Below are 20,052 nucleotides of genomic sequence, written 5' to 3' on the forward strand. Positions count from 1 at the left end.
AGGGATTTCATTACCCCTCCCACCTCCTATATGTAGATAGAAGCTCAAACCTTAATAAGATGTCCTTGGACATAAATTTTTGCCAGTTCAGCATGCCTTGTGGACAGTAGTAAGGCTAAAGCAGTTGTCGTAACTTTAATTTGGTAGGCCCCTTGAATTTCACCTGCATTTCATTGGTATTAGGATAAGGATGCCGTCTAGTCTCACCAAGAATTTGTCTTAGTAGATATGAAATAAAATAAAACTTCCATCGAAGTTAAATGAAGGTGAAGTAATTTGTGTTTTCTTTTCTTTCTTTTTTCTTTCCTTCTTCTTCTTTTTTTTTTTTTTATTTTTTATTATTATTATCTTTTTTTTTTTTTTTTTTTTGGATGGGGGTTGGTTTGCATGTTTTCTTCCCTAGTTAGGCAAAACTTAAGACCACATTAAAAAGTTTCTCTTTTTCCACCCATTTAACTTTTCCCCGATTTCCAATTATGAAGCCAAAGATAGACAACATTTCAATTAGGGAAATATTTATAAAGGATATGGATACCTGTTATCGACCACCATTTCGGTGAGAAACCAAGGTCTTGTTTATGTAGATATCATAAGTAAACAATAGCAAGCAGTCAAACCCAATTTAAAACCCCTTTGCTCTTCCTAAAGCCTGCAACTCTACCGTGAAGTAACCAGCTTGTCAAGCTTGCAAGCCGTGATGATGATTTGGACAAGTACCTGAACCTCAGTTTATAGTTAGGGCTAGGATAATCATAACTTTCACCATTGGGTTTGGAGAGATCTTCTCTAGAGAAGAAAGAGATGGTAATTCTCTGCAAATTAGATGTTCTCAGAATCTTTAGTCCACTCTTCACTTTCTATGTCTCTGTAATATAGTAAGGTGGCAATGGAAAAATTTTCAGACAATGGTAACAAAGGGCAGATGCCCATTTTTGCCATGTGAAGGATGAGATAGCAATTCCACCATTTGATATCTAGGAAATGGTTTGGATTGGCCACATGTCAAACTGAACTATTGAATTTTATACCCATATATATGATTTGGAATGCACCCTCCCTATGGCTCAAGAATAGGGTTTCACCTCTATTAGTAATCCTGAATTCTGCAATGCTTTATTATTGTGACACTTGGCCAAGTTGGTTGGGCTCAAACTTGGGATGTAAGCAGCAGGGCTTCAAATTTACAAGACCACTAAGTTGCAAAACCATTCAACCAGTCACTTGGAAGAACTAAGTGCCAATCTGTAGGCATCCATGGAGGGTGCACCCTTCTTTTTATCCACCAACCTTTTTGTTGCATCAAATGTTATAACAACCAGATTAGTGAAAGAAAGAGTAGCAGAAAAATCATTTACCATAGAAAACTTATTTTAATTCCTATCAATCTGAGTAGCCCAAATGGAGAAAACTCGCTTCCCTTAAAAAGAATATGACCAAGTATTATTGATAAGCATTAAACCATGTGAAGACAGGCAACAGTCTGAACATATTTTCCACTCCAGTTAATGTCTTTAAGCACATTCAACCTGTCCACCCAATTATGTCTTTAAGCATAATCTCTTTAAGGGATGATCCATCAAATGAACCAAAATATGCACAACCTTGTTGATCTTTTATGTTAACTGGGCAAAATTTCATTAAATGCAATATGTATCATGTTCTACCCAAAAATGGAAGAGGCAAATTTGAAAAAGTATGCTTACATTGCTGCTTAGTCCATTCAGACATAACATAAGCCAGCGAGTTCTCATGGTCATTAGTGGGCAATCCGACTAACAAATCAATGAACTGTTCGACATTTGGTGCACTAAGATGGACCTGCAAGGATAGAAGAAAAGATCTAATAATATAAGCCAGAAAATCTCATGCCCATCAGCAGCAATGTGATCAGGAAATCAATGTAAGTTCAACATTTCATTCACTCATGTGGACCTGCTACATGCATCTAAATTCTTTATCATACTAGAAAGAAATAATCAATCACCCGCACTTTTAACAAGGAAAATGATGGCCAGTGCTTTGACAGGAAAATTGGAAAATGGTATTATTCAATTGGACAAGGATTTAAGTACTAAACTATTAGGGGTGTAGAGGACCTGCAAAAAGCCTTGCATTTGAATGTAATATTTCCCTGTATTTATTATAATCCATTGGAAGTATTGTGCTGGTAAAGACGCTGATTTTTCAGAAATTACAAACAAAGAATACGTGTAGCCATACAAGATCCTTATTTATATATGACTCGATATTTGTCAGACAACCCAAAATTCTCAGCTGAAGTTACACAGACTGATATCTAGGGGCTTATAGATAAAATAGCCTAAGTGGTGGGAAGAAGGTTTACCAGTCTAGCAAAAATAAGGATTAACGAGCTTTTTAAGCTTGCTATTTGACATGATTGCATTCGCCTTACAACAGCAGTAACAAGGTCTCGAATATGTGGTGCCATTTCTGAAGGCAGATGCAAAATAAGCTGCAGAATATAACTCCCAACAAAAAGCGATCCAGAGCTTTCCAGAGCGGGATCCAGAAGCCTACATTTAGATTTAACATTAAACATAAAGAAACCAAGGATAAATAAGGGCATTATGGAAGTTTCTCAGTGCCAATAAGTAGAAATTCTAATTCATTATCTTAAATTCTCAATACAAAATTAAACCAACATGATCGCATGCAAGAGTAATAAATGGCGATTTGCCAAATTGTATCACACATTGACCAAAAGAGGACAATTATCAGAAAATGAACTCCTAAGAGCTCTGGTTATTTTCTTGTCTTGCCATTCACAGTCATGTCTTACCCACACAAATGTACGATGCCTTTTTGAAGATGAAGACAAACAGGTCCACAGCTTAAGAATAGACTACTGTTCCTTTTTTATGAGCAACAAACTGATAGCAGACCACAAATTTTTTTTTTTTTTTTTTTTTTTTTTTGGGGGGGGGGGGGGGCATGGGATAAATAGGGCGCAGCAGAAATTAAGGAATTTATAGTCACACAGGGTAAGAATGCCTCATTGTGGTGGTTTAGAAGAGGAATAACTGGTAACATCCCAAAGTCTGTGAGACCTTATATTATCTGTGCAAGCTGGGCTGCTGTATTTATCTAGGAATAAAAATTTTGCATTTATTTTCCTTTAGAGGCATCAAACTGAAAAAAAGATGGAGAAGTTTGGCTTTGGGTCTACCATAAGTTGCCCCTAAATCTAATATAATCACCTCTCCAATCAATATGTAATATGCTAAGAAAGTGAATTTTAAAAAGAGACTGCAAACAGTTTTGGCTAGTCTGTTAGAATGGGAGACTGTGTGGCACTCCAATTTGGGGTCAAAATCCTGTCACTAGTGCAAACTAACATTGGCATCCTAACTAAGCTTCGACATTATCCAACAAGAATGTCCATGCTGCAGTAGGAAATCAACAACAAACAATGTGGTGCACGGAAGCAAATAACAAAAATTGAGCAACAAGTACTTCAAATTTAAGCAGTATTGCAATATGTAAGTTCATAAGATTTGAAAAGGCAACCCAAGAGTGAAACTACCTAGAGGCCGCATCAAGCAGACTTCTCATTGCAAAACCCGGATCATCACCCCAAGCAAGCACTTCCTGCTTTGCTCCAGACACAAAAACAGCCAAACATTCTGTGGCATTCTATATTTTGCAAGATGGATGTTCCCCAGTACATAATAATTAACATATTAGATTCTTCTTAACAAATGAAAGAATTATACAGCATATACAATACAAAACCACCTGCATCTCACTGTGGTCCTCGCTTTGGAGGATTATCCGGATAACAGAATTGAAACAGACATCATAGACTGCTTTCATGATGTCAATAGGAGCATTCTGCAATATATTAACAAAAGCCATCAATAGCAAAATAGGTTGCAACTAAATATTGATGCCATTAGAATCCAATTTGTATGGGTATTGAAACCATGACCAAAAAGGAGAAAAGCAACAGTACTTTAAAATCTTAGAACTTACTTTCAATAGCATAGTCACAAGATCTAAAGATCCAGCCACCAATCCATCAGGCTGCCGCTGAGGCTGATGCAATGAAGTTTATCAGAAACAAATGAGCATAATTTAAAGCCACAAAGCTGCCCAAAATGCAATTAGAAATTCTTTGGGTCTTACTTTTTCTAATATAGGCCCAATAGAGGGTAAAATCCGTGTCACTAAAGGGTGAATGCATCCAGGAGAATTTTTGATCGCCTGAAAAGATAAAAAGAAAGGTTCATGAAACAACCCATTATATGTTTCAGTTGAAATTTTTTTTAAAATATATATATTTAATTATGAAAATAGAACCACACTGGTACAGTAAGGCCAAAGAAAAATTTTGAAAATAATAAAATTTAATAGTTTATTGGCCCAGATTTTATCACATACATGAGAAACATGGTTAATCATTTTAACAAATTACCTCAAAGTAATGTATACACAAGCAGTACTTAGACCATCAAAAAGCCATAGATGAAGTGCAGAGGAGCAGTTAGAAATTTCTTTCGAACCTTGGATGCCAGTGGCAGAACTCCTGCCATGCACAAAGTACTCCGCTAAAATGCACTGTTAATTGTTCAGGCTAAGATGGTCCTCTTTATGTTTACTACATCATTTTTATTCCCTTTGCAAACAACATTTTTAGCATCTCTATCTGATGTAACCTCAAGTGAATGAGAGCCAGTCCTTCCAAGATCTTTTAAGAGAACCAACTCATATGGGACCAAGAAAAGGTTTCTCGAAATTTTGGTTATGGGATATGGGGTGGACTATGGGCATGAAAAAATTTCCCTAGTGCGTAATGGGGTGTTAGTTTTGGAGAAATTTAAAATGGTGGAATAGCTGGTGGGATGGGGCAGGTTCTTGAGATATGGGATGAAAAGTTAGGAGCATGGGTTGAAGCTTGAAGGGAATGCAGGTAATGGTATGGGGGCATGATCCCCCAAGAAAGGTTGGACTTGGATGGCTAAATTAGAAGATATAAGCTTCTTGCTTTAGGGGTTTGAGGGAGTAGGAAAGTTAAAGAAAATATTTACATCTTCATATCGAATGGTCAGAATGGGGTCAAACTAAGATCTAAGGTCACTAGGGTTGGGTGAATGATGAACCTAAAGTTTGGGACAGGTCTAATGGTTAGATTGGTGTAGATCCGACCTTGAATTTTGGGTCTCTAGAAAAGTCCGAAAATTCAAGAAATTTCAAGAAAAAATTAAAAAAAAAAGTGGGTGGAATGAGAAAGGGAATGGGATTAGGTGCAGACTTGTTAATAACCTGTAATGCAAACCTTGAAATGGGGTGTAATGGAAATGGAAAGAAGTGGAGACAGGCTACAAGCACCAGCAAAGAAGAATCCTTCAAATAGAAATGCTAGGTTGCTTATTCAATCACGTGGAGATCCCTTACCACTGATGAGAAACTCTACCAACACCTTTCTCTTCGGCGGCAACACTCTCTTTATTAATTGTATTCCAAAATTTAGCCTCAGGTACAATACCCATGATTTTATTTATAGCGTTAGGTAAGAAGTCCTAGTGAAATTAGGACTTAGAACCTGACTTTCCTACAACATACTAATCCAAATCGAAACAGGACTCTTATAACTAAACTTTTAAGGACTATTTGTCATATCCTAGATGATTCAAACATTACTTAAACTAAAATCAAACATAAAAAAAAATATTCTGCCTTATAACTTAAGTTGGGACAGAATTTACATAATTAGATCAAGTAAACTAAAACAAAAACCTATTCTCGTACTTGAATTAAACACTAAATTTACTAAACTAAAATAAAAACCTATTCTCATACTTGAATTAAACACTAAATGTGTGGCCTAGAGAATAGGCCCATGACTAGAAAAACATGTTAAACAAAGGTCCAACACTCATATCTATCAACCCTAGGTTGGTGTCAATGGAAAATAGACCAATTCGGTGTTTGACCTGCACCACTATCAAGGGAAAATTCAGGCCCATAATTGGAAAAATTTATAACCATTGAAATGGACGGTCTAGTCTCTCACAAGACATGGACCTTCATTAATCTTCCTCAAGGTAAGGAGATAATACAGTGATGTTGGATAATACAGATACCTGGACATATTTACCACTCAAGACCATAATAATAGCATAGTTATCAAGACACCACTTATTACACTTTTTTGGTGTCCAAGCTAGAAACACACATTATTGACACTAATATGAGTTTACACTAACTTATGTTAATTGCTTCATGTTCTTATGAATATGCTCATATTATATCCCACAATTTAGTTATTATGTGTTGGTTTTCTCACATTACTAGTATAATATAACATATTACATTCATATGGCATCTATAATGCATATCAGCAAAATTACAAAATTATCATTGCTATATTATGTATGGTCATATACTGCACATCCGCCTAGGCAACTCACCAATGCCTTGGGCCATCTAGTCACCCATGTATGAAACAAGCAAAGTACCTCTAAACGTCACAAATATAAAGTATTTCCCATGTACTCCAGTGCACAAATGCACAAATGCACATTACCTCCAAAACATCAACAGCATCTATACTAATGAATGGATCTGAAACATTTTCTGCCCACATGTTAAGAACAATTGGGGAGATAAGAGGCTCTATGGATGCAGCTGCTTCATGACCTGTAATTCAGGAAACAGAATACAATGAAATATATTTTGATACCACATAAAGACAGCAGCTTACTGTTAAAACAACAATCCTTCAGCCTTCCCCATTCAGTGGGCTGATGGAATTTTCCCCATACACCTTTTGTCTATACTTCTTTTTTAAGATCGCCAATAAACAATCATAATAAACAATTAAAAAGTGGAGGATGACCCGCCCCCCCCCCCCCCAAAAAAAAAAAGAAAAAAAAAGAGGGAAGTAAAAAAAAACACTAACAAAGGACACCAAAAAAGAACAATTGACACACACAGACCTGCCTTAACTGCAGCTTGCAGTGTTTCTAGTACCAGGTGTAGCGTCTCATCAGATGCCTGGGAAGCACAAATATTGCATCCATTCAAGTATTTCTCAACTAGCATGAACAAAGGACACACAAAGGGAGATACATTACTTGCTTAAGAAGATCTGTTAGGGATGAAAATAAGCCCATTATATGAGATTGAAGAACTCCCTTGTTTCCTTCAGGTAGGAGCTGAGAGAGGGCCTGGCAAGCACCTACTTTAACAGGTGGTGGACTGTATACAGAATATGCTACCATAAGAATCAGCATCTTCTGATTTAACAGAGAGATTGCATAGGAATGGTACCACTTACATATCTAAACTTATTGCATTAATTGCTGCATATAAAAACTGCTCAAGAATTCCCTGGCTGATCTGCAGAAATTCAGAAAAATGACCAAGTTCATAAAAGAAGGTACATCCTTACTACAGTTGGGATACAAGAAAATATCATAACATATACCACAGATGAGAACTTCGCAACTGCTGAAAATGTCCGTGCATGAAGAAAGGGATATTCATGTACCCCTGCATCACAAAATGGTCCAGTCAATTACTCCTAGGACCAATATTTCAGAACAAGCAGTCAAAAAGTAAGAATTACCTGTTCCTATATCTTCAGTGAGTATTTGCTCAATTAGATTCCCAGTACTGAACTCAGCAGATCCTGAATCCTGCAACAGGTAGCTAGCAATGTTTAAAACCTTCTTTCTCAATATTCTCAACCAATGGGGTAAATTCATGTTTCAAAACTGATGTTAATGTGAAAGTTGACCTTTCAGTCAAACATATGAACCACTTTAGACACTTAAAATAAAAATAAAAGGAAAAGATACTCTGTTCACATCTGACAAACGATTTTTTTCATCTTACATCCTATCAGGATTTCATTCTCACTTCTAACAAGTAGAATGTGGAACGTAACATTCTTGCAACCATGTTAATGATGTAAATGCAACATGTCAAGGACATCTCGCACCATGTCTTATCAAAGTCTTCCTTGGTCCTTCCCCTTCCTTTACATCGGAGACAAAGAATGGTGAGCATGTTTAGTTTTCTTTTGTACCAAAAATAGACAAACAATTATTCACCCATAGTGCGAGATTCCATTTGGGTTAACTGAGTCTATTCTTATCTTCTTAAATCTGAGTCCTTTTGGACTACCCCCATCCCTTCCAATCCTTCTTGGGTATGGAGAAAGTTTCTCCTGTTGAGACCGTGTGCTCTCTCCACCATCTTTACCCACATTTCCTCTGGTTCTACCACCTCCTACTGGCTGGATCCGTGGCATCTGATGGGTATTCTCTTTACCCTTCTTGGCCCCCTGTGCTGTCTATGAGACCCACATCCCAAATCCACCCCCTCCCCGCTTTCATCATTAATGGCTCCTGGTCCCCTCTCCCCCCACCCTAGTCTCACACAAGTTTGGGACTCGCTCCCTACTCACTTGGATTCCCCTCACGATCTCACCGTTTGGTTTCCCTCTCCCACCAAATCTTTCTCTACATCCTCAACTTGAAACCTTCTTTGTTCTCCTTCCCCCCAGCCCCTTTGGCACCCCCTGGTTTGGTTTAACGGTCACATCCCCCACCATTCTCTCACCCTTTGGAAAACCCTTAACCTAGCTCTTACCACCCAAGTCTTCCTCATTAGCCGCCATATCCCAACTACTCGCCACTCCAAAATAGAGAGATCTCGACCGAGATGGCGAGATCTCAGTCGAGATTTACCAAAATTTTGGCATAATCTCGGTGACCCATCTCGGTGTGTTTTAGGGCCCCGATTGGGCTGAAATTTGGTATTTAGCCTATTTAAGGCCTTTTGAACACATTGGTGGCCTTAGAATTGTGAGAAAATAACCCTAAGTATGTCTTCTAAGTCAACCCTATGTATAAAACCGAAATGTAGAGATATCAAGTAATTCATGTTATCAACTATAAAGTATTAAATACATTACACATCAAACTATCAAAGAACTTAAATGTCTTCAAAATTTTATAACCATACGAAGGTTTAGACTTTTAGTAAGTCATAAATCATAATCCATAAGTTCACAATCACAAGAGTACGTGAGTAATAAGATTACAAGACTACAAGATAGCAAGAGTATCACTCAACATTCTGCATCAACTGATTCTAAACGGTGGCCACATATGACTCCCAAGTCAACTTGTCACTATAGTATGTCATATATAGGTTTAAATGTCACATTAAATTGGTTTCCATGAAAGTTAGATCAAAGCTTGTGGATCAACATATATTTACACTAGACTCACACACCCATTGTAGAATATTCTATTTGAAAAAAAAATTCAAATTTGGGGGAAAATCTTACCTTTGTTGAAGATCTAATTGAAATAGGCTTGAAAGATGATAATTTGATGTTGTAGATGTCTTAAAGATGTTTAAAAGTTGAATCCCCAACAAATTCCGGCAAAAAATTAAGTTTCCAGCAAGTTTTGATGGTTGCAACGAGAGAAAGGCAAGATCTTCGCGAGATCTCCCATCTCGCAAATCTCGTCTCGCTATCTCAAAATAGCGAGATATCTCGCGAGATCTCCCACCATGATCCCAACTAACCCCAATTGCATCATTCGCTGTAATGGTTTAGAGGACTTAGAGCATTTGTTCTTCACTTGCCCTTTCTCCCATTCCCTTTGGGAAAAAACCCTAGCTTCCATTTGCCCTCGTTCTTGGTTTTGCTCGTGATTGTTCTTGGATTTTGAGAAAATTTTCAGGTACCTCCATTTGTGACCGGATTGGTAAGCTAGTTTTTTGTGCCATTGTCGACCACCTGTGGTGGGAACTCAATCTTAGGAGATGGACTTCCAAACCCGCTCTTTAGACAATTTGGAGTGCCATCTGTTTTGATGTTTCTACTAGGCTTCTTCTCTTTATCCCCCATCCCTCGGTTGTTGATACCCCTAAGTGTAACAACCCCCGTTTTTCTAACCGGGAATCTGTATTGCAGGTCCGAGAACCCGAAGGTCTAGTCGGATTAATTTTGTGGAGTGTCTAGATAGAAGTCCATGATCCATATCTAGAACCCATGGATCTGGATTCTCTTGTTGAAGAATCTGCCTTACTGGGAAGTTGGATCTCTGGTAGAAGGCAAGTGGTGTTTGGAGATGTCCGGAATGAAGGTAAGACCTCCCCCATGTGTTGTTTAGGGCTAGGTTGTGTTTGGGTTTCAACCCCCCTGAGCAAAGCACCCTTGTATAGCAATATACTTGGGGGCGGTTGCTAGTGGCGGTTGATTAAACCAAGCGACGCCTTAAGCGACCGCCCAGTTCTGCTTGCGGGAAAATGCCCTATTTTGCCCCCTATTCGTTATAAATAGCAACCCTCGCCCTATTAACGCATTTTTATGTTCGGGATTGCTATTTTGTGCGATTAGGCGGCAATGGAAATGTGTTGGAAGGTGGGCGAAGTGCTGTTAATGATATGGAACCTTTTCTCTTATATTCTTGGTGATTCTGATTAAGGTAATGAATCTCCATCTGCTATTCTCTTCTTTTTAACCTCTGATTGATATGAACCCATTCCCATTTTATTAGTGGTTACCCAATTGATTAGTTGTATCTCCCTTTTCAATGTTCTTGATGAGATCCTGTCCAGAAACGAATCCCCGCATTTGTTTAATGGATGGATTCCATCAAGGGGAATGATTTGGGTAATAAATCTTTGTTAATTTTAGGGTTTCTTGTTACCCCTTTGTTCTAGAGCTTTTAAGATTGAAATTTGGACTAAGATCATCCCAAAACGGATTGAAATCGGATGATCAAAAGTCCAATTTTCAGAGTTGGAAACTGCCTGAAACAGGGGCGGTCACTTGTGGAGGTCGCTTAACTTAAGCAACCGGCACAAGCAATCGGCTGGTTTCCAGTGACTGTGTAGGTTTGATTTTGGATTTGTTTTGACTCTTTACTCTTATACATTCTTGTAACCCTATGCCTAGGTGTTCTCTGTTTCAAATAAAAGTCTTATATTAGTTTCTGGATTACAAGTTAGAGGACTTTTACTAAATTACAGGTAAGGACATGCATTCTCACTTATATGCAATTACATATACATGGTGATTCAGCTGTTTTATTTACTATTCTTTGATCATGTAAGTTGTTGTAATTGTATAAAGCATGTGAATCTTATTGTATACTTGTTGTTTGTGGTGTTCCTTGATATACTTCATCTTCTATGATATTGCACAACTGTTCATGGTATGATAAAGAGTGATGTAGTGTAGTTGTGATGGAAGGGGTATTCCATTGGGATATTTTGGTTGGAGATATCAGAGGGTTGTGGTATGGGACACATGCTCACTGATGCCTCTAGCACTATCATGATTACTGGATGACATATTTAGGAGAGTCTAGAATTGCATGGCTAGGTACCCCACATGCTATTACCCTTTCGGTAGGGGAATTGAAGCCGGGTGACCCGTGACAATGGTGACGTGACTCTGTTTCTTCCTACAGCAGTAACCAGTCCCGTGCAGTGATTCAGTGGTCCACTGTTGGTCATGCAATGGTAGGGTTGTATATATTAGGGTTGGGCTCATGGACATCCAAGGAGCGGACCGGGTGTCGTGAGGAGTCATGAGAGCATCTGCCCGAATAATATGTGGATGACCATAGGGTTAAGGAGTGGAATCCAACAACGGTAGCCAGTCCGTGAGGGTTCTCACTCCTAGGTTGCGAAGGATACTGAATCGAGTTGGTTGGTGCCATAGGGGAAGTATTTGGACTTCATATAGTATGTTACCATTATAACTTGCATTGGATTAGAAACCCCGACATGCGCCAGTACTCATTGCCAATGGTCGTGGTGAGAGAGTGTTGACTTACCCCCAGCCATGGTTTGAGAGCCAGGTGTGGACTTACCCCTTTGCCCAGGATCCCTACAGAGGTAACCAGTCCTTGCCGGATCAGAGTGACTAGACCTACCCAGAGAAGGGCTGGTGTATATCTTAAAGCATATCAGCTGATAGAGACTTGCATAGTTAGATCTTAGAAGCATTCATATTTCTGCATACCATCCATATCATTTCATATATGCATTCGTGGATTGTATTGACATATATATGAGAATTGCTTGTTCCTTACTGAGTTCGTCAGAACTCATTCCTTTCATTGTATGTATTATATGAGTGTACAGATGGCGGCACAACATCAGAAGTTGGAGACGATTTGTATGAAAGAGCCTTCTCCTATGAAGCTGATGTGGCACAGACAGTGGTACATGAACTTGCAGAGCTTGAAGCCTCCTGAAGATGCTTGTGTGCACTTTTAACACCCATTGATGGCTGACGGAGGCAGATTCCCAGGATTTTGATGATCATATGGAGAAAGATTGGAGGACATCTTTACTTGCTAATTTAGAAAACTAGTTTTTAGATTTAGAAAAGAAAACCAGAAAGAAGATTATTTAGTTTATTTATTTTGCTTCCGCTGAACTCAATTTTACTTTGATTCTTGATTTTCTCTCTTTCGTTTCGTTCGTTGATTTTATTGGAGTATTTGGACTCTTGTAACATTTTTATTAATTATTGCACTTATTCTTGCTCTTGATTGTCTATATTTGTGATTATTATTATTGATGGGTAAGACCGTGGATCCTGTGACGGTTCACCCCCACAGGTGGTCGGACGGGTAACTGAGACCAAGGTTTAAAGTATCGGTATCGAGTATCGTATCGGTCAGGTGATTTTAAGAGACGTATTGTCCCGTATCGAGTATTGTATCGCTCTGACTAATGTATTTTAATGTAATTCAATGGAGAGACGTATCGAGATGTATCGTATCGGTTTGGTCAAATATGGATACGTATCGGCTAGTATCGTATGGTATTGCAGGATACTTTAAACCTTGACTGAGACTGGCGGGCGAGGTGTGACACTAAGGAACATGCTCATTGTTATCTACTGGGATCTTAGCTCCTCTTTCCGATCTCCTTGAAGGCTGGTCCCCCTGCCCTCTTTGTATCATCCTTTGTTTTTCTTGGTGTTTAACTTAATTATTTAATCATCCAAAAAAAAATATTCACCCAAAAAAATAGATAAATAATCCAAAAGAAAATTAAATTATCATAATTCAAAGTCAAATTAGTGTGAACACGGGTGGTTAGTAGCACAATATACAATGTAAGAAACATCTTAACTCGTTTCAGAGACATGGTAAAACGCTGAACGAATTGAGCTAGTGTGCCCTTTTTCTTTTAAAAGTCAAAAAGCACACACATATGGGCTTAAATTCTTATCCAAAATTCCAATATCTTTCGATCTCTAAGATAAAATAAATAGCTTATAGCAAATGTTTGATGAATTGAGTATCCTATTTGCATTGCTAAAAACTTTTGGTATGACCCTTTTTTCTTTTTCTTTTTCTTTTTCTTTTTTTTTTTGGGGGGGGGGGGGTTTAATTTTGATGGATCTTTTGTGAAAATCACACTAAACAATTTGAACTTGGTAAGGAATTTTCTTTTGTATTGCAACAACAATAAATTCAAGTAATGAACCTAAACACCACATAAGCAATATCATGAAAAGGTAACCTCAATATTGGTAATAAAGGCAGGAAAAAGAAAAGATCCAAAACCTGTGCTTCAAGCAATTGGTCTGACAAAGAAGCTAGAGTATAAATGGTGGCCTCTCGTATCTGCATAAAGACAAAATTACAGCTAAGTAAGAAGACAAAAAAGAATGAGATCTCTTCAAGTAAGAAAACATGAGGAATAAAGTAATAGACAATAAGAGAAAGTAAAGCAGATTATTGTTTTCAAGGCATCAGCTAAGACTCTAGGTGAAATTTTGAGGGCTAAGGTGATACCGCCTTTGAGTCATTGACCCTTATTTATGCCAAACATCATTTTAATATTACATGCACCTATGATATTATTCATAAATAAACAAATACCCTAATTTTAATGCATAGGAGGGGGGGGGCTAAAAGTTTCCAAAAGGATGAAATTGCAAAATCTTAGTTCTAATTAGACTTTTGGAAGTAGGTGAAATCTCCAACTTTCTGATACTAGAGTTATCCTCGAATAAAAAAATTCTATAAATCTACCATCCATGCTAGAGTTATCCTCGTCACCATTGCCTATTTGTAAGAAGCTGCAACTTTGGAAGGGTAAGCTTCTATCCTTTGCTGGGAGAGTGGTCCTCATCCGCTCTGTGTTTTAGTCCACCTACCTCTATTGGTGCGAAATTTTCTCTATTCCCAAATCTACCATCCATGCTATGGAGTCCTTATTTCGAGCTTTCCTTTGGAAGGGGCAGGAAGCCTCGCGCTTCATCCATCCGGTCAGTTGGTCCTCCATCTACCGCCCTACCTCTGAAGGAGGCCTTGGAATCCCCGGATCGCTGATGTTAACCTAGCTTGCCTTCTCAAACTCATTTGAAAAATTGCCGCAAAGCATGATTCTATCTGGGTAAGATGGGTCTATGGAAGGATTCGAAATTGGTCTTGGATTTTGAGAAACTTTTCAGATTCTTCCATTTGCGATCGGATTGATAAGCTAGCGTACTGTGCCTTGATCCATCACCTTTGGTGGGAGCGCAATCTTTAGAAATGGACTTCCAAATCCCGCTCTATAGACAGGATTTTGGAATGCCATATATTTTGATGTATCTTTTAGACTATTAGCCATGCTCCATCCCCCCTGTTGACGATTCCCCAAGGAACAGGCTTATTGTTGTCTCCTTGGGGTCTTAGTTCCTCTTTTTGGTCTTCTGCTTAAAGACATTGTTCTCTTGTTTCCTTTTGTTAAATATATTTATTTATTCATCCAAAAACAAATTCTATAAATTTCAATACGTTAATACATTGCTAAAAACCAGAAGTGTAGTAAAATTATTTGTTTTAATCGGAACATAATGCCTTTAGTATAAATCATATTTTAGCAATCCTGGATTTGATGACCAGTCAAACTTCTTATGCATTTTAGTTGCCTATAAACAGCATCAGGGGCGTGGAGTCCTTCCTATAGCAGCACCATTAGGTTTAACTTAGGTGTAGGAAGCCTCCCTAACTAGCAACAAATCATGGGAATAATTTAATATTTAGAAACTTTTAGTTAGCTAATTAGTGTTTTTTTTATTAAATCACGAAGTTGTAATAGGGAATCCTAAAGCTATTGTTCACATGAACAGTAATCCTAGACTATTCTGAAGTCATAGTTTCTTTTTTGAGTCCCAGTTTGAGTTTGAAAGCTATGTCAGCCATAAGGGCTACATATCGACACAATCGCTCAGTTGAGGCCATGATTTAATTAATAAACGTTTTGTTTTGAAGATTAATGCTTTAGAGTTAATGTAATTAAATTCTTTGAAGGCTCCTCCAAGTTTCTCAAGCTTCCCCTAGTTCTAGTCTAACCAATCTTCATTGAAGACTCCTTCATCTTGTTGGAAAATTCAGCAAGATCAAGTTCCTCTTCATTGTTCGACTAGTTGCCCTTCATTAAACAGTATCCTTCCATAGCCCCTTCTCTTCTTGTTCTAATCCTCTAAATTCCCAAACCCTAACTCCCCCTTTTTTGAATTTTCATCTCCAACCAACCCCATCTATGAAAACCCTCCACAGCCTCCCCGACATCAAAACTTCTAGTTGATCCACCTAGCTGTCCAGTCCTCCCATTAAAACCCAGACTCCATCAACCCTAACCCCAAGCCAAAACCCTAATTTTCTGCCCATACCCAAGCAACCAGCCATCCGAATTCTCTCATAATTGGATAAAATACAGCCCATAGGTCATCCTCAATTGAGAAGTCCCATCCCCTAACTCAATATCTAAACCACAGTTTCACCAAAAGCTCATTTTTTTAAAACCTAAACCTATATCTAATTTGCTGAAACCTAAAATTCAGGATTCAAAACACTTAGGTGAAACCTTAAACCTTCATTGGTAGTTTACTCATCATCAACTTGACTTAACCTAACCTTCAAGCCCTAATTGACCTAAACCTAGCCCTCAAGTGGAACCTACATCCAATTTTGACTTACTTAGGAGGACACCAGCCTTAAGCAACAGTTTCAAGTCTACCAGAAATGCCAGCATAGAGATGAGCCCATGGCAGCACCTATGTGGGTCGATAACGAGTTTAGAGGATATTGAGTTGCTAGAGTCCTTTGGTTCGACAAGAAGCATTGCTCTTGGGCGATTTTGTGAGTTTTTTTGAGGTTCAATTTCATGTTCTTTTGAGTCTTTTGCAAGTTGGTTTGGTTAATTTGGTTCAATTTTGAGTTGCTTTAATGTAATTCAGTTTTTGGGTAACAAGTGGGCTATTTTTATTTAATTCCAGTTTGACCAAGTATTAGATATGCGTTGAGAGCTATTTACGGTTTCTTTGGAAACTTCAATTGTAGGGTTGAGATGAGTTAATTATTTTTATTTAAAGCCTTGTATTGGAGAATCAAGCATGATATGAATGGATAAAAAAAATTTCTTCCTGAAATTCCTTGTGCAAGACTCCTCTGAACTCTCTCTCCTGGTGTCATGGGGCTCTTCCTCTTCTCTACGGATGAAGTTATTTCCTATCCTTGGACAACCACATGAAAAAGAAGAAGAAAAAATTGCATAAAAGAAAATGAAAAATTAGAACAGCAATTAACCCAAGCTTCCTTGACTCCCCAGATGAGAGCCCTACAAAAGTTAATGTTCTTAAAAATTTTACCGTCGAAATTATTTAAAATTATCACACTATATCAAGCCTGTCACCCATCGAAATTATTTAAAATTATCAAACTGTATCAAGCCTGTCACCCAGTAAGATTAGCATCCTTTAGACCTATATCATTTATTTGGTAGATCCCTTTCCAAACCAAAGGAATAAAATGTCAACATGGCAACACATAAGCTATCACATCACAGGATAAAAAAAACATCCAAATAGTGTTTACTCACTCTCCACCAGCCAGTAGAACCAGCAGCCTTTTCTTGTTGTGATTCATAAAACCGTTTCTTAGCAGCTTCAATTACAGCATCAATACCTTCTTCCTGAAAAGAGTTGATCAACTCTTCCAGTAGAAGTGTTCCTGAAAGTGAAGTCATTTATAGAGGCCAAAAAACAAAACCAGAAAATTAATGGGGAAAACCTGAGACATAACAATACAGATAAAAAAAATAGTTTTCCAAGAAATATATAAACACGAATTCATAAAAAGAAATTATATGAATTTAAAACGGAAAAATAAGTTCAACCATTTGTGCACATCCAGAAGTCTCAACACCTGCCTGCTTTGCCATATTAATATTGTTTAAAAAAAAATAAAAAATAAAAAACCACCAGAAAACTTTAAATAGCAAACATGTCTATTCAACGAACATACAAAGTACAAACAATTGGAAACTACAAAAAGAAAATGATAACATGTTACAAAAGAGGACTTCTGAAATAGCTCTCTTCAGGCACTTCAGACCCTTTAATTTTCTCCAACCAGCATGTGCATTCAAGAAAAAAAACATATTAAGCAAAAGGCCAGATAACCAAGTGCAGCATGATAAAACAGAGGGCCCTGGCTTCGTGCACAGCCCTAATATTTACCAAGTGTCAGATCAGGTGAACTGTAAGGTCCAAGGTCCAAGGTCCAAGAGTAGGCATAGGGCAAATGTCCCTGAGTTTATGTCAAATTTCAGCGTTACAGGTGGAAACATTTGATAAGTAGAGTGAAGTCCACTAAGGAAAGGGATCTTTTGAAAAATGGTGAAAGTCAACCATATGGCAGAAGGAAAAGGGGGAAGAAGTGACAATATAGGGAGTGGTTTTACTCTAATGGGTGAATATGACAATGCAAGATCTACCCAACAGCCAGGATTGGCAACACACCTTTGAATATGGTGAAAACAGATAGGCTGTGCATAAAACATTTTATCATCAGGAAATAACACCAAATTACGATGCCAAGTTATAGTCAATGCAGATGACAAAGACCAACAATATAAACAGCATGAAGCAAAAGACCAAACATATACCCAGCTATTACCTGAAACACGGCAACTGTAAGTAATTTCATCCTCATCAGCAACATACTGGTTAGCATCTAATGACCAGGTATGCACCTACACGACAGTCATATGTGGACAACATAAAGACAAATATGTTGAGGCCTCCAATAAAGATAAATTTGAAAGATGAAATGATGTTCTGAAAATTCCAAACAAAGAAATGATCCAGCAGATCCAGAAATGCACACAATAAAGAGATAAGTGCCATATAAAAACAGACACAACATTCACAAGTATACTGAAAGCAATCATCACAAACAAAAAAGGGAAGACAAAGGGGAGGATAGGAGAGGAAACCTGAGGAGAAAACAGAGTTTCAGGGCAATAGGAGAAATCGCACAAGACAAAAACCATATAAATTATAAAAGAAACAGAATTTAATAAGAAAATGATTATACCAGGCAAATAAAACAATTTGAACCACCAACTGAAACTATTCCTAAATATCCTACCCATAGAAAAAAATTCGAGGGAACTCAAGTTTCGACCTGGTGAAAATGGGAAACCTAGGTGGGAAACTAAGAAATTTCGAGGAAACTTAGGACTTTTTCGTGCAAGTTTCGGCATCAAGTTTTGACAGGTTTTAAAGAGTATTTTAGGTTGGGACTCTACATATAAGCTAATGAGAGTATAAAGAACACATTGGCACATGCATTTTGCTAAAAAAATCAACGCAGATATGTCATTCAATGTACATAACATCAATGTAGAGTTGTCCGAGAAGTACACTATAAACTTAACTACCTAAGTACATAAGGTTCAATCTATAATTTCTAACTTCAAAACATGAAAATACAAAGTAACTGACAATAAAAGGAAAGTACAACTCAGTGCCAAGAGGAGTGCCTCGGTGGATCCATCCTATGAGCTGAGTAGTACATACATGTAACATCCTCTCCTCCAACCAACGAACATAGACATCCCATGACATTTTATGCCTATGGTTGTCAAGGTAATCGACACCTGCAACTTTATAAGTCTGGTCATCAACATACCTAAGATAACCAATCTGAGGGAATATACAATTTGGATATGGAAGTCCTAATGGAGGGGATATTTGTCGTGGTATTTGGGGACATAAAAGAAACAAAAAAAATTGAAAATCTGTGGAAGTTATAAAACTTGCAAGATAAAGTCTAAGGTTTCCATGAAATTTCCCATGTTTCCCACGAAATTTGTGAATTTTTTTTCCTCATGAACCAGCTGGTCAGCCTGGTCCAGCTAGGTTGAACCAGGTTTCGACAAGTTTTGAGGTTTCGACAAGTTTCAACGAAATTTCGACGGTTTAGATTGAAACTTGGGATTTTTTTTCGGTCCCCTAGTTTTTCGTTTCTAGGTTCCCAAAATGGGAAATTTCGCAAGTTTTGATGGAATTTTGTTCTATACTTCTATCCGTACCAAAATTGGAAAATCCAAATTACCTACAAGACTAAAATCCATATTTGGACCTGGTTTTTTATCTATGTTCCCACAAGGATTCAAGGTACTTAACAAGAAACCAACATTAATTGATAGAAAGACAAAATAACCCAATCTTGCCTTTGTTGATGATCTTATGATCTTCTCAAAGGCTTTTTCCTCCTAAATCTCTGCCTTTATATCCTCCTTGCAATTCTTCAAACCAATATCTTTAAGTCCCACATTTACCTCTCAGGTGTCTCTTACAAGGACAAGAATACCCTTTCCACCAAATAGGATTTTCCCTAGATTCCCTTTTAGTGAGATATCTTGGCCAACCTTTGATCCATACCAGATTCACTGGTCATCACTACACCTTTATGCTGGACATTATCTGTAGAAGGCTCTAGGTATGGAAAAGCAAAAGCCTTCCTTTTTTCTGTAGTATTGAGCTAATCAGATAAACCTTCAATTGTCCTATATACGTTAGTGCAAAATTCATGAGCTCCTAAGATATACCATCAACGCCATGGAATCGCTCATCTGCTTCTTCCTTTGGAAAGGAAAGTGTTGAAAACATGGACTGAGGTTTCCTAATAAGAATAAGATTATGTTTCCTCATAAGTCTATAGTTTTATTTTTATATTTCCTTTTCCTACTTAGTAT

General features: G+C 37.7%; 1 protein-coding gene across 2 annotated transcripts in view; it reads right to left on the bottom strand.

Annotated features, from left to right (window-relative positions):
- Positions 1–20,052, bottom strand: part of LOC149025670 (ARM repeat superfamily protein) — a 47,312-nt gene that overhangs the window by 3,523 nt on the left and 23,737 nt on the right. For both annotated transcript variants that reach the window (XM_089145864.1, XM_089145865.1), the window contains 16 exons: positions 17,967–18,042; positions 16,888–17,018; positions 13,581–13,640; positions 7,592–7,661; positions 7,451–7,515; positions 7,301–7,362; positions 7,098–7,221; positions 6,960–7,017; positions 6,548–6,660; positions 4,147–4,224; positions 3,994–4,056; positions 3,757–3,852; positions 3,545–3,654; positions 2,345–2,534; positions 1,704–1,818; positions 51–163 (listed from right to left, as the gene is read on the bottom strand). In XM_089145864.1, coding sequence (XP_089001990.1) covers positions 51–163; positions 1,704–1,818; positions 2,345–2,534; positions 3,545–3,654; positions 3,757–3,852; positions 3,994–4,056; positions 4,147–4,224; positions 6,548–6,660; positions 6,960–7,017; positions 7,098–7,221; positions 7,301–7,362; positions 7,451–7,515; positions 7,592–7,661; positions 13,581–13,640; positions 16,888–17,018; positions 17,967–18,042 — 1,524 coding nt within the window. The remainder of the gene's footprint in view (positions 1–50; positions 164–1,703; positions 1,819–2,344; positions 2,535–3,544; positions 3,655–3,756; positions 3,853–3,993; positions 4,057–4,146; positions 4,225–6,547; positions 6,661–6,959; positions 7,018–7,097; positions 7,222–7,300; positions 7,363–7,450; positions 7,516–7,591; positions 7,662–13,580; positions 13,641–16,887; positions 17,019–17,966; positions 18,043–20,052) is intronic.

This window comes from Hakea prostrata, chromosome 2, assembly GCF_041222555.1.
Source record: "Hakea prostrata isolate BN-2017 chromosome 2, UWA_Hpros_2, whole genome shotgun sequence".
NCBI classification, from domain to species: Eukaryota; Viridiplantae; Streptophyta; class Magnoliopsida; order Proteales; family Proteaceae; genus Hakea; species Hakea prostrata.